The following is a 15,930-nucleotide window of genomic DNA, read 5'->3' as shown; positions in this document are numbered from 1 at the left end:
TCAGAAATACCAATTTTCAATGAAACAACATTTATCCTTTTTACTTTCTCTTAGTTCATACAAGAAGAAGCATTGCGATTGAGATAAATTTTCAATATGTAGTTTTCACTCTATGTACACGATTTAAAGGTTTCTGAATTCGAACTCAGTCTGTTTTCATTCTCATCTCATCTGAATGTGTGTTTTAAAACCACGTATGTTCCAATTAGAGCAATTCATGGATCGCTCTTTTATATTATTTAATGTGGATTAAATGCTATCCGAGTTGGTTGAAAATAAGCAAAACATTGTCATTTAGAAATTATACATCAGCCACAGAGAAACTTGTGCAAACACTATTTGGAATGCATCCGCATTCCGCGCCATACTCTCAAGACAAGTTTATCTGAACAATATGAAAATAAATAATTGATCAAATGAATTCATCTGTAGTAAAGTAGAGTAAATGTTACTTTAAAATAGCTTTTACAGTAATATTTTCATTATTATTCACGAGGATTTTATAATTCGTAAAAAGTTTTAATGAACAGGTATTATTAATTTATTTCGTAAAATTCTCTTGTCATAATTCTTTTGTGATATGCATTAAAAAATTTTTTTGTTATAAATAAATAAAAAACATAGTTTCATTACTGATAAATGTAGGAAGTAGATGTGTTAATTACAGATATATAATCAAGATAAGAAACAAAGGCGTGTAAATATACATATTTAATGAGTCATATAGTGTTTTCACACTTACTATGTGCTGATGAAAATTTCAGGAAGTTCATTCATGCAGAAGCTTTTACTTTAGACTTAAACTTATTGTCGAGCTAAAAGTCCTTTAGAATAGAAAGATGCAAAACAAAACTAAAAGTGCAATGAAAATACTTGATATTCGATGAAACTTACTTTGTAATAGCTAGATGCAACAGAATTAAGTAATTTCAAAACTTTTGATAAAATGTTAATTTAACTTAAAAATGATTTGAATAAAACACAGCTTTAAACACTGAATATGTAATAAAAAAATTGTGAGACACTCTACCTATATCAAATACACGATCCTAAAGACAAATGCTAACATGAGAGAACAACATACAATACAGAACAAATAAGTAGAATAAAAAGATCGACAGACACTACAGAACTAACATGAGTACTTTCACCAACCAACAATGTGTGCATTATTTAATGTACTAATTCCCGAGACAAACTCCAATATATTATGTTTCAAGTGTGACTTTACATACAATTAGAAATACTTTTGCTACAGATGAGAACAACAGACCGCTTTTGGCTTCCACAAACTTATTTCCCGTAAACTCAAATCGTAAGTTGACTGATACTTGGTCGAGGGATCTACTGCATTTGACAAGACGAAAAACAGAACTCAGCAATTAATCTCTCATTGAAATGCAATTAATCTCATGAAAAATTCTGTCGTGTAATCAAAAATATAATTCCCTTTACCAAGGGAATTTCCATTAGAAACACGAACTGTATAAGTAAATAACTACACGACATTAATAAACATAAAAAGTATGGTATTATTACAACGAAAAAATAAGGAGATAAACATAAACAATGAGCACTAAGTAAACAACAGTATTCACGCATTTATAAACAAAGGAGCATGACAGGAGTTACAGTATGTTTATGATAGGAGAGCAGGTTACATTTATTACTAACAATATAAAGACGGTTCTTACGTCACATCCCTCGGTAAAGTCTTGAAAGCTACGTAAAACCATCTGTAACCTCCACCAGCCGCAAGGAAGGCGACGAGGGCAACAATGGCGAGTTGTACGACGAACGTTAGGCCCATGTAATAAGTTGTTGCACCAACGACGACAGCAACAATCAGTCCCACAATCACTATCCGTAGTAACGCTAGGCACAACCGCCTGACGAATGCCAGAGAAAGGCTGCAACGGACCCCTGTCTCGCCTTTCTCGCTGCTCACTGGATAGTTACTTTCAATGTCGCCATTCTGAAACACCAGCGCTATCTCTTAGAAATATTATCTACTAACATTAAAAAAAATACACATATATAATGGCTTTATTATTAAACAGATAATTATTCTTAGATTTAAACAACGATTAAGGCTCTAGTTTCTTTTTTTAAATAATCAACATTACTAAAATTTATTGGAAATTTTGAAAATTAGCAGTGAGGAAACAAAGTTACCTCATAATCTTGTTTCTTTCGAAAGAAAAACTTTTTGAATATTACGATGAATAAAATACTTCATTTTAAATATTCTTTCATTTAGGATAAAACAAAATCACTTCCTTAAAGATTATTTACAAAATAATTTAGGCAACATCATCTCTTTAACCAATTAATTAAAATTATTATAGTAATTAAACTTAGAGTAAGAGGTTTTCGGGCGTATATGACCGAGGGTTCGGAACTAACAAATCGTGCCTTCAATCTTTTCCCTGGAGATTCTATCCAGACTTTTACGACTAATTAAGCAGACAAAGGATTGAAGAGGTAATCCAGATGTCAGATCTAAATCTTAGATGCGCCACATAAATCTCTGAGTTGCGCAGACATAGGCTTATGTTTACAATGTGGACAATAGATGGATTCAAGTTTTACAAGATACAGATGCAGAGGAGTTAGTCATTTAATCTTGTTTTACAGCTGGGATTCCCAAAACAATGAATATCGACTACGTCACATTTACATATTTTTAGTATACTATTAGAAAGCATTAAATTTTTTTTTAAATTCATTTTCGGGGTTTTCCATACCTACTCCCCTCGGTGCGCCAATATATACATATATGTTATATATTGATAATCAATCAAATAAAAATCTGAATTAATTGCTTAAAAGAAAAACTATTTCTAAAGAGTGAAAAAGAAGAGAATAGAAGTTCATAAAATTAAATTGCTTCCATCTTAAACTACGCTCGCTGCTGACTCAGCAAAAGTTTAAAACGGGAACATAATTGAAGTGGAAATCTCTACAATAAACTGATTAATCTACCTCTGAAAGTAGTTAAAGTACGAATCCGATCAGGAATACAATAAACGTGCGAGCTACAACAGATAAAATCAGTAATATTAAACTCCAATGCGGAACTAAACCACATTTTCTATATTATGTTAATTATTTTGCATTTTAATTGATTTATATTTTATGGTGCACTCTGCCCATCCTCAAATGACGGTCCTGATTCCAGGAGAGGATGTTGTAAAATGGTGAAATACCGATGCAATTCTTGCTTTAACTTAAATCCTTTTCATTTATCTTCTGGTTAAGTTTGAATGAAGTTAAATCTTAAGTTTTCTTGAAGCAGAGTTTAAGCATCTTTGTTCCTGAAGCAACAAATGCACGGGTTAAATTCTTGTTCAGGCAGAAAAATCTTACTTCACAGAATCTTAACTACATAAAATTAATTTACCAATTAACCTAAAAATAGTGAAAAAAGCTGGTGATGAATATCAGGTGACTCAGTAATTAATCAATAAAAAGCGTCAATTTCAAAAAGTTGTTTTAGTATAAGGAGAAAAAAAACCTTGTTTTTCTCTCTCTATCTTTTTAAAAATTTGTTGTTTAGGGAGATAAGTCAACCTTAAACTATAAAAAAAAAAATGGAGAATGAGTGTTTCAAAAGTCTGATAAGCTAACTTCCTCTTGTAACATAAACGATAACATTTTTTTATTAAGATAAAGATTGCGGTGGACCATTGTAGCACCTATTATAATACCTAAATATAACCAATTTATAGTGCTTAAACGTTTTCAAGTTGTGATGTAATGCTAATTTGTTATAAGTTTTCTTTTTTATTGAAGTTTTGCACACAAAATACAAGAAAATTTGTTTATATGTTTCTCCTCTTACGGAATAACTCGGTTTTCATGAAAACAGATGTCGTAGTTCATAAATCTAACAATTATTTGATCGATTAAAGGGTGAGTGTAATTTCTTTAAAATTTTATTTCTGAATGCTGACATTTATTTATTTTTACTTTTTCCAAAGAACTTGTATAAGGAACAGAATGAAACAACGTAAGAATAATAATTTAAAATTTAAGTAAGAAATTATATAAACGGTCTTGAGAGTTAGGAACCAGGACTGATATATTCTTCTAATAAAAATAATAAAAAAAGCTATTCACCTAATTAGGATATTAATTTCTGTATTTTTAATGACTGAAATAAAGTTCAATATTATTAGTAATTAGATCTATTTCTACAGCTTTTGTAAAGAGAGTACTGAAGTTCTTTAAATAAAGTTGCTGGTGCAATCATAAACCCTTAACCCGTATTAAATGCACACATAAACTGTAAGCATAATAACTATATACACGGTAGAATTTCATTAATTCTGACCTATAGGGAGAAAAATGAATATTATCATCTTCTACTGCCTAGCTGTATTAGCCATTGCTAATTCTCAAGCAGCCACTCAACCTATCTTGTGGAATGAACAGATAGATTTTCTATTAATGTGGTTCGACTATGCCAGTGGTATTGGAAATCTTACAACTGTCAGAATCCCGGATATGGTAACTGATAAAATAACCATACGAGGAGCAAAACTTGAAAATGTAGCTACCCTAATTCGTGATTCAGATGTCTACATGGAAGAATCGAAAATGGATGAAATAAAAATATATGGCAATTTCAAACTTGGAAAATTCAAGCTGATGGTTAACGATTTCAGGTTATTATTTTTGAATCATTTATATTAATAATTAATTCTTTACGTGTGTAGACAATTTGATTTTTATATAATATTGATAATTTCTATTACTCATATTACATTATATTTAAAACTTGAATTATTGATGTATTGATAATTAAGAGAAGAAATTTTTTAAATATTACGAACATATTTATCCAACAAAGTGAAACAAGAAGAAAGATAAAATAAAACTAAAAAAGCCAGAATCTGAATAAGTAAGTACCAGCACGATTATTATTAGCATTAATATTTTTAAACAATTTATAATTATATAATTTTTATATTTGTAAATTTAACCAGATGTCTGATTGTTTTGGAGCTTTTTACATCAATATGTAGACAATAGTTTAGTTCAACCGTATATTCTTTTACTGTAAAGAATAACAAGGAAAAGAATTGGAAGTACATAAGTGTCAAAAAAATAATTATTGTACTTGCACTTATAGAAATAAAATAAAAATAAGAATAATAAGGAAAGGAAGGTGCCAAAACGTTTCGAAATAAAGATGAAGAATTGAAAAAAAACATGGCGCAAAGACCTCTAAACTAGCAACACAACCATTAATCGGTCCAATAAGATAACTGCTCTTTAAATCACCTGTTAACCCATATAGTTCACTTAGTGCGATATTATTGTGATAGGGTGTAGAACTTTCAAGGTAATCAGTAAACCCAAATATATAGTTGTATCCAACGACTACTTTTATAGGCAGGATCTATGTATTGTGTGTTTAGAGAAGTCACTAAAAAAAGAATTACGCTGTAGTCTGGGATAACAGTACGAACTTGAAGATCCGTATAGAAGTGGTAATTGGTAAGTCCACTTCTATCTTAGAGGATCTTAACATCTCAATCTGCAACTAAAACTAATAAAAAAAATTTAACAAACGAACAAAAACTAAGTAATAAATAATAACTTTTTGTTTTAGGTACAAAAGCTACGTAGGTCCAGCAAATTTTACTTCTAGTACGAATTCCTTAAAAGTTTCTTGTAAATTAGTCAATCACACAAAACCAGGAAGATGTTTTATGACTTGGGAAATCTTCAAATTATCACCATTCATGGATATTATCATGTATTCCAACCATAAAAACTACAATAACCGAGATATTAGTGAAGAGGTTAATAGAGATATATTACCAGAACTGAATAAATTTATGAATAGCTATAAATATCAAAAAATTTTAAATAATATTTTAGATTTTTGTTTTATTAATATTTTCAAATAAACTTCTATATGAAACCTGACCACTTTTTATTAATGCACCAGCAAAAACATGTAGAATGAAAAATTTATGCTTGCAATTAGAGGAAAAACTGGTGTACATAACTCAGTAGTATATGAATTCAAGAAAAAAAGGATCCTAATGTAGTACCAAATGTGGATACTGTATTTGAAGAGGAAAGCAACCATCAAATGTACTAAATTAGAATATTTGGAGTACCTATTTAAATAGAAGGAAGAGATTGTGAATTCAAAATATTATGAGACTATTTTAAATGTAACGTTCAAAATAACTGAAATACTATCTCAGATGAGTCTTGATTAAATAGGACAATGTACCAATTGTTTAGTCTTCTAAAACTATGGGTTTTGTGTTTCTCTGAAAGCAATATCAGAGTAAAGAACAAAGAAATTGGAGCAGTTTTTAAATTATACTTGCTTGCATTCATTTATTTTTCTTCTAGAATAAAATCTAGTTTAAATAAATTTTGTTCGACCGTTGAATATACTGAATATATTTATGTGATTGGGTTTTATTAGTTTTTATGCTTAGTATTTTGGATAATATCTTCACTCCAGAAATATATATACTTAAATTTATTTCTATTTTTTAGTAAGCTTTGTAGATTATGTGAATAATCTGAACAATAATAATAAGGTGCAAATTATAATCCACTAAAATTATAGTTGTAAAACATTGAAATATTTTAAATGAAGTAAAACATTGAAATGTTTTCATGAAATATTTTAATGTAGTAAACTTATACATCGGAGATTTGAACAAAAATATTCTTCTAAAGTTTCATTACTTTTAATAGAAGGTTTCTGTAAGTTATTAGTAATAAGAAACTACAAAGCTTTTAACTAGGACTAACATTGGAAGATTAAATAAAATCAGTGGGAAATTATATTGATATAGGAAATCCTTCCCCTTCAAAAATAAATAAATAAAATGGTTTATTTTGTTCTTAGTCATAATGCCATTGATTGATAAAAAAATCATCAAACAAAAAGAAACGTGAATGAAATAAATTAATACTAAATCACAGAATGTATTTTTCTTTGCTAGTTCAGAAATAAGTGGATAGATGGAGTATAAGAGCCTTTCTCGATTTAAATAAAACCTTACGAATTTGATAATTACTAAATAAATTATTAATATCATTTGAATAGAATAGAATCAAGAACAAATAAATTCTTTATAATAAAAGAACTCTATCTTAATTTTTATGGCTATTCTGCATTACATAAGTGGATCATTTCGTTAAAGAATATACTTTATTTTCTATTTTACATTAAAATAATGGAAAACGCTGATACACTTTAATTGTAATTAATATGTAGTCTGTGGCCTTTAGCAACATCCAAGGACAATTTAAAATAAGAATTTTGAATTAAAAGAAGATATTAAAAAGTCAGAGTTGTGTGTATTTTTATTTTTTATTAATAGAATTTTTTTTTAAAACATTGCCGTTCTCTTGAGTTATCTATCGCGACAGATAACAATCAACAATGTCTATCACAAGATAGGCAGCTGCAGGGAAGAAGAAATCTAAAGATAGGTTGCTGGCCTGAAACCCACAAGGAGTCCACTGGTACTAATTACATACTAATCCTTTCACATTTGATTAAGATTATTTTTTCGAAGTAATAATCTGGACATTGAAAAAGTACAAGTTGTGTTTGAACAGAAGTGCTTCCAGTATTTGCTATTCTAGAATTTGTTTCTCTAAAAACTTTATTTTTGAAAAAACCAATGTGTGAAAGCTCATACGACAATTGCTCAACTTACAATTCTAGCTCAAATTAGCATTTTTTCTTAAAAAAAATAAAAATAGTGTTGAACTACTGACAAGTAATGTTTGATTAAAAATAAACTAATGAAAAAACAATTCTATAAACATCACTTTGCATTCATAATAAATTTTACTTTGTGCTTGAAAAAAAAAGTAATTCGTTTATAAATTACTAAACGTATTTGAATCAATATTTACTTACTTGAAACTTATATTTTCCTGATCAATGTTTGTAAAAGATTTCTTTGAGTTAATTTTTCGATTTTAATTTTTATATTCTGATACACAAGAAAAGCTATTAAAGGCGAGAATCTGAGGAGGTTACTGTGAAGAATTTTTGCTTTCCATTGTAATTATCGGCAAGTAAATAACAACTGGTAACTATTGTAAATCCACCAGAAAAAAAGTAGGCATTTCTTTACCTACTGGAAGTCCCCTGAAAAAGTTGTTTATATAAAACGATTTTCTCGTATTAAATTGAAAACTGGGCAATTTGCATATATACAACGGCTTTATGAACGTCCAAAATCAAAACATTAAAACACTATGTAGTTTCTGAGTTAATGCACTTTTCTGGAGGCTTCCAGGACAGAGAAAATTAGTTAGGACAACACGGTCAGTGTAAATTTCTCATTAAACAATAAATAAAACCATAACCAAGGCCAGGTATGAACCAAGCACCACAATAGCTTGGAGGTCCTCACCTTTAAACTTTGGTTATTATCTAGGCGCCTAAGTAGATAGACATGGTATTGAGTTTGCCTTTAGTGATATTCCTCATATCATTTCATCGAAAATATTTGTCAACAAAGTTAAAGGCTTGCTCGTGATCTGGGGCTGAAACTCCCTTTCAGTAAGTTTATCTACTCCGTTTCAGGTACATGTAGAGAAATATTGAATATTTCTTACACAAAAAAAAACAAACAAGGCTTTTGGGGGAATTTTATAATTGAGAAATGAAGTGAAAGAAAAAAGTTTCACACATTTTTTTTGCCTTCTTCTTATTGTCATAAATTCAGCATGACCGAATAACAAGAGTAATTTAAAGAAGTAGGAAGAGACCTGGTTCTCCCACGAAGTTTTGGATTAAATTGAAGAGAATGGTTACAAAGAAATTATTCTACTACACTGAATACGTCAGTAGATGAAGGAATAGATGCATAGCTAACAAAGGTTTCTACACGCCTGTCATTCGTCTTACAGTCTCGCCACTATGTACGTCAGAGTGTATGTAAAAAAAAGTACAAAACACTTAAAACGTTTTAACATTTCCTTAATGCATAAGTACTAAAAGTATTGGAAATGCATTAAAAACTTCTGAGATTATACATGTATAAAAATAAATTGTCTAATTGAATACTTTTGGTTGTTAATAATTTTGCAAGATAAAATTCATTACTTTTACAAATATCTTTATAATTGAAGAAATTCTTTACCACACTTTTCGCTTTCAATTATTTGTTAACAAAATTAACAGTCACTGGAATTTCATTAAAATTGAATTGGACTGTATTTGCAATTTAGCCTTGGACATCTTTCAAGAACTCAAATTTTCCTGGTTGTGCTTCTTTTTACTTACTTTTGATTAGTTATGAAATTTTTCATAGTTCAGGAAAAGTAAAGGAGAGTAACCTACTAAAAAGTGCTATTTAAAATAGCACCAGCATCTCCATTATAGAATTCTGAAGATTAATGTGCTATTAATTTTTTTCACGATAGCCAAGCGTTAGAGGCGTGGCCCGCGAAGCTAAGAGTGCTCTCAGACGATAAAATTTCAGATACTATTTGTCTGAACTAAGTACTTTCTACACTTTAAACTTTATTTAGTTTTACAGAAAAAATTGACTAAAGCAACGATAAATCTTTTGACTATCCAGACTCGACTCGATGAAGGAGAGCGAGCCCAATAGACCATTCTGTGGCCTAGCTTCTGTTAGGAAGGGGAGCCGTTGAGCAGGGATAATAAGAACGTTAGAGTGCTTAATTTGAAAACATATGAATGCTGGGAAGTAGGTTCCAAACTCTACATTAACAGTTAATATACATATCAACACACACCCACACACACACACACACACACACTCGACTACTCTGAACATCTTCCTTTACATTAACTGTTCAGTGTGTCAAGCTTCATTTTAAGTTTCTAAAAACCTTAAAATTACATTACTTAAGTGAGTTTAATTCTATTATTTACTTGTCTGATAAAATACAAATAATTAAAGGTAGAGGTTAACCATTAAGTTAAGATAATTTATCTGGTTTTATCTTTTCTTTTTTTTTCAACTCTACTACTTGATACAGTCAAGGAGCTTCATTATTATTATTTTTTCTGAGGTCGACCAGATTTCTTTGCTACCATCCAGATTGGATAACTAAAAAACTTCTCAGAGTAGTCTTATTTCTTCTGCCCTTAATCTGGGTTTCCTCCCATCAATAAAGAGGGCTCATGTGCTACCCTCACTAAACTGGATTCTGCTTCTACTCGTAAGATCTTCCGTTGTAAAGGGTCGTAGTCGTATATGGAGCAGATTTAAGTTCAAAATTATTATGATGTACGGTGAAAGCCAAGCCAAAATCACACAAAAAATAGTTTCAAGATTTCCATTACTACGTTTACTAATATAATTCAAACTTACTAATTGTTTTTAAAAAAAGATCTAATCGATATATTTAGAATTCGATCTGTCCTACCCACAGACAAATTCTTCCTTAAATTTAAAAAGCACTACATGCTTACGGTTACCTACTCTGGAAATATCATACCTTTGAGAGAAATTTAAAGAAAAACTTATAATTTGATATTTTTTGTTATTTATAATGATCCAATTAGTCCACTGAAGAAGTTAGCGATCTAGCGCATTTTTTGCAAATTTAAGAAAACCTTTTGCAAGGAGTTACCTACTATAGTCACTATACTATGGTCACTTGCCACTATTGTCACTTGATTATAACTATAACAGGCTAAATCTCCAATCAAATTATTTCTGGTTTTTTAATTCGGGCAGATGAATAATGGATAACTATACCTAATAAAAAAGTATCTGTTTTATATGAAGTAGCTGATTATAATATTTTTATAAGAACAGTATCTGTTAACATCGCACATTACTTTATATTATATTATCTTTATATTATAACGAAATAGTAAATTGAAATAAAATTAACAGTAAATGAAGTAGTTCACATAAACATAGAAATCAGTTTATAAGATATATAAAACTAAGAAGTAGAAGAGCCACACAATATAAAAAATAAGGCGACCAACAAAACGGTTCACGTTTCTGTCCCACTTTCCAAAACTATTGATGGAAATATGTGACAGAGTATATAATTTTATCTTAAAATCAACGGTGATTTACTCCCATTCTGTTAAATTCAATTTTAATTTAGAGAATTTAATTTTTTATAACAAAATTTAACTTACCCATTTTTTGTAGAAATGGCTTTAAACCAAAACCTATTTCTTTTTTCTTTTGTTCATATTTCAAAGTATTTTAAGTTAGCCACCATTATTATAAATTTCATCTTCTGCGATTCAAGTGTACACTAAAAAATAAAGTCCTACAGATAAGTATTAAAAATGAGTATTGGAGAGGGACAAAGATATTAGGCTATCCAAGGTCCTGATGGTCTACATAGTTTTCCAGAGATGCGAGATAGTGAATAATAAGTATGGGTTTGTTGTAAGGTACATATCTGTACGTGTAAATGAGAGTATGATGATGGTGAAGCCTGTCTTTGCTACAGGGTTCGCTAAACCCAAATAGTTTCACTCATCGAACTCTGAAAGTCCTATCACGATAGGACACGATAGCACAACACGTTGTGTGAGTGTTGAAGAGTATGTAGGTGTTGTTAGGATAGGTTATGTGGTTATTTCTACATATAGTTTTACATATAATAACTGTAGAAGCAATTAACTAAACCGTAATGTAACTTTACATTAATTCACGATCCCTTATGTCATTGAATTGTTGATTAATATTTTAGTTACGCTCATTTCCTTAAATAAGTTCACTTTCTACAAATATTTTGTTGATTAAAACCAGTAGGGATTTTTTTTTTTGACTGAATAGTGGTTTTAGCATTTAGGAAACGATCCATTACATAAGCATTAAAAAAACAGAATATAGTGTGTAATACTCAACTTCCTACTCAAACTTATTTGCCCAAAGTTTTACTCTAAATTAAACAATGTCCTTCAAACCGAAAATTTTAAAAAAATCTCGACTCACTTCCTATGTTAAGTAGTTAAGAGAGACTTGAAAGAAACTTTAAAAAAAGTTTCAAGTTTTGAAAAAGTATGTTAGAAAGCTTCACTAGCTTACATAGACTTGGGTCTTGGTGAGTAACACTTATATGAATTAACAAGTACAGTTTTGTGGCTCTTGAAAAATAAGACTACAGACTTTCAGGATGATTATTGAATGCTGTTAACTATTGGAGTAACTTACGAGATAACAGAAATAATTTTTCTCGACTGCTTCAGGCTGTGTTCTTGGCTTTGAGCAGGCCATGTTGGAACTCCAAATTAGTGCGAAGATGTACGAGAAAAGCCAGTAGCCTCAGTCAAGAGGATCTATGTGCAGCTATTACGGGATATGCAGGAACAGAAGACAATGAATAAGGAGGACAACATCGTTCTGTGGTTGCAGAGCTTGTTGCTACAAAAAAGTTTTCAAAATATTATTTTGTACAAGATGGACAACTTGCTGCGGGAAAGGTAATGTGAAATGTTTCTGGAAGCCCTGTTGGCTATTAGCTAGGTATTTTATTGAAAATGGTAAACAGTTCTGAAGATTATGAGTTAAGCCGCAAAGATTTTTTTTAAATAATTAATTCACATTCAAAAGTGAACTAATTAGTTTTTAAATAAAAAAAAAAATGGTAAAAAAGTATGTGTATACAAAAAAATAATCTGAAATTTGATATATAGTTTAAAAAAAATAATAACAATTTTATCTCTCATAAAAATACTGTATTACATGTTAAGTTAGCGGGCCACCAATTTAGAATAACCGGACCTGACTCTGGTATTAATTTAAAACACTAACTAACTACATTAAATTCACTTCAATTTCGGTCAAAACCGCTGCTTAAACTGATCTAATTATTAAGCAATTTTAAACGGAACAGTCATATTTCATCAATTATTAAACAGTTTGCATGGTTATGGTTATAAAACTTCGCAAACTGCATGAATAAAAAAACATAAAATTCTTATTAAGAGAATAAAGGTTATTCTCTACGAGCTGTTTCACAGATATTTTGATGATTAAGGAAAACTAAAGAAAAAGGAACTACTATAGTAATTAAGAGAACTATTGTATCTAAAAGGAACTGTATTTAAAATAAAAGCCAGCATTACATTATCGTAAATGAGAGAGAGTCAACTTTACAATTGTAAGGCAAGTTTATCGAAAAAGAAATCAAGGAGAGTCATTCACTAAAGACTACTAACCGTAAAGCGAGCTGGTTTTTTATTAGTTTGTTTTTGTTTTGGTTGACTTTCTCTTTACACTCAAAAAAGTTAAGAGTAGATTTTGACTTCACCAAAAAAAAAAAAATCAAAATTGGTATTTGATATCAGCGGGGCACTCAGTAATAAGCTTTTTTTAAAAAAAGGTAGTTAATAATAATGATAAAAAAAATTGAAAAGTATTGGCATAACAAAAATAGATAAACCATTGAAAATATATTATTGGATCTGTCGGCCAATAATGTTAGGGCTGGTTTTTACTGCGCAGTACCTCTGGCAAGTAGGGCGTTCAAAATCGGCGATGTTGTAGAAATCAAACCATCAAGCTACTGGTAGACTGAGATGTCTAGGTTTGCTAGGATATCTAATTGACTCACAAGTTGACAATCTTGCTCTATATAAACCACACGTATGACTAGAATATAAGACACTAAAAATCATATCATATTAGGAGAGCTGGAATGTGGTGTACTGATGGATTCTAAGATACTGTCATTATACAAGCATAACGAATAGTTTGGTGAAGAGTTGGTAGAAAATTAATCCAATCTCAACAGGCAATATCCTGTAACACTGCTGTTGCGGTGAAGAGAATCAAACCACCAAGAAAACTTGAAGAGATAGTTTTGTTCACGATCATTAAACTAAAACCTAGCATCGCGTACCTACAAAAGAGTTTCCAATATAGCATTGAAATCAAGATGTTACCAGTTTGCCCACTTTGTAACAATAATGAGAATTTGGATTTGAACCACCCAGCTGGTTTGTAGCGAACTATTTTCATTCAAAAGAATCTTGGCACAGTCGTCTCATAAAAACACTAAAGGTTTAATCTGAACTGAACGAAACAGAATAGACGCAATCAACGTGGATTAACATTATTAAAGTGTCAGGGGAAAATAAATTCTGTAAGTAATAAACAAAACTTCGTCACCTCCCTTAAATAGCAGTTTTTTACGAAAGTACCCTATAAAGGAGTAATTCAAAGCGTAAAAAATTGGGAAACTATTCTATCATTTTCACTATTAGAAGTTGCACATTCTGACTTCAGCAGGACATTAGCTTAGAGTAAATAATTATTTTTTAATGTTTTATAGTTTAATCATGATTATAATTCCTGCAAACTATGTAAGTTTGATTTAATTTATTTTCTGGGAATGAAAGTTAATTACACTTTTCAAATATATTTTAAAAAAAACTTTCGTGGATTATTGATTTAATGTAAATATTAAAAATGCTTATGTACTTACAGCGTAGTGTTGGTTGAGTTCAAGTACGTTTACTATTTATTAGGTCATAGTAGTTTACTGTTACAACGTCAAGAGAGAGTAAAATAGGTTTATGAAAAGAAACAATGGTTTTGAAGAAATAAAAACTTTACGGCATCGCAATTCAATATTTTATAAGGAATCTAGTAATGGTATTAGTAAACTTTCTATTTTTAGAATATTCGAAATAATAACATTTTTACTTTAATACTAAAATGAAAAAAATAAAATTTACAAATTAAAGTTGTCCAGAATAACTGTTATGGTTTGATTAAAACCTTAATAAAGGTCCACACAAAAAACAGAGCACATACCTAAATTTCAATTTTATAACCTTCTAGTTGGCTTTCCTGTGTTAAGCTTCAATGCCATTCTCAAAATACGGACTCAGTATGCTAGAAACTAGATATTCAAAAAGCTGACATTGAGTAAAATCTTCAGAGACAGGAGAACTCACAACCAACTTTTCAACAGTGAAAACTGACAATATCAAATCTGACATGAAAGTAGTGTTTTGTAGAAATAAAAAGTAAAAAATCGTCATTGTTGATTTGATCCATCTAATCACTCATGTTTTCCTTTTTCTGACCGATCTTAGATTTTCTTCCATCATCAGAGGTTAATTCAACAGATTAATGTAGAGAATTTTACTTCCACTATATTTCTGACATTCACTATACTGCTTAAACTGATTAATCAACAGTAAAAACCTGCGTGAAGACTGATAATATCAATGTACTTGACCATATTTTAAAAACCGTTAATTCTAAACCTAGATATACATTACGATTAGAAATTAATGATTAATTATATTAAGTAATATTTTTTCATTACCATTTCACAATACTTATTATCTGAAGTCACAAAAAAATAAATTACACAAACACAAATTTCTTAATAACAAAAAAAAATGAAATGCCCTCTTCCATTCACTCCATCAGAATGTCAACCATTATAAGAATAAATTATTACGGAGATAATAACCATTATTTAAAAAATAAAAATCTTCTTGAAAAGGTCGGGAAAACCTTGCTTACATTCACTTTGTAATGTATTCAGTCATACTTCATTGATTCAAAGAAATCAAATTATTGTTCCACATCATTAAATAAACCATAAATGTTTATTGGGAAAAAATAATAAAAATTCAATTTGGTAATTCTTAGTAGATTAAAAATAGTATGAATAATATGAAGGTGAGAATTAAAGTTATTTAATTCAAGTTGTTTTAACATTTGTTCAAAATATTTGAACGAGAAAATTCAAGTCCATAAACACTACTAAAGGGTCGTTTCAGCACACAGAACGGTTCTGAATCATGTACACCATACAATTATATTTGTACAGAAAATTACAATTTTTTTAAAAATTGGTTGACCTGGCGCGATTCCAGAGAGATTACTCTCCCTCCAAAAACACTAATTACGATTTCCCATAAGTTACAAGCTTTAACAAAAATTTAATTTA

The 15,930-nt window shown here is 29.8% G+C and overlaps 1 protein-coding gene and 1 long non-coding RNA gene across 6 annotated transcripts in view; one reads left to right on the top strand and one right to left on the bottom strand.

Moving 5' to 3' along the window:
* The window catches only part of LOC141456164 (long-chain fatty acid transport protein 4-like), a 61,697-nt gene that overhangs the window by 19,760 nt on the left and 26,007 nt on the right, over positions 1–15,930 (bottom strand). For 2 of the 4 annotated variants that reach the window (XM_074131885.1, XM_074131886.1), the window contains exon 2: positions 1,695–1,975. In XM_074131885.1, the coding sequence (XP_073987986.1) occupies positions 1,695–1,975 (281 nt within the window). Of the gene's footprint in view, positions 1–1,694; positions 1,976–2,985; positions 3,254–15,930 lie in introns of those variants that run through there. The other 2 variants (XM_074131887.1, XM_074131889.1) reach the window with 2 other exon arrangements.
* On the top strand, positions 4,817–5,794 carry LOC141456183 (uncharacterized). Of its 2 annotated transcripts, XR_012459632.1 has the most exons (3): positions 4,817–4,906; positions 4,992–5,505; positions 5,621–5,794. It is a non-coding gene; the product is annotated as an uncharacterized lncRNA (long non-coding RNA). The 2 variants fall into 2 exon arrangements; XR_012459631.1 differs by lacking the exon at positions 4,817–4,906 and having other exon boundaries at positions 4,914–5,505.

Source organism: Rhodnius prolixus, unplaced genomic scaffold, assembly GCF_049639745.1.
Source record: "Rhodnius prolixus isolate KJV_2025 unplaced genomic scaffold, Rpr scaffold_4, whole genome shotgun sequence".
Lineage (NCBI taxonomy): Eukaryota > Metazoa > Arthropoda > Insecta > Hemiptera > Reduviidae > Rhodnius > Rhodnius prolixus.
The sequence above is the reverse complement of the archived record's forward strand: the minus strand, read 5'-3'. Positions and strand labels throughout refer to the sequence as shown.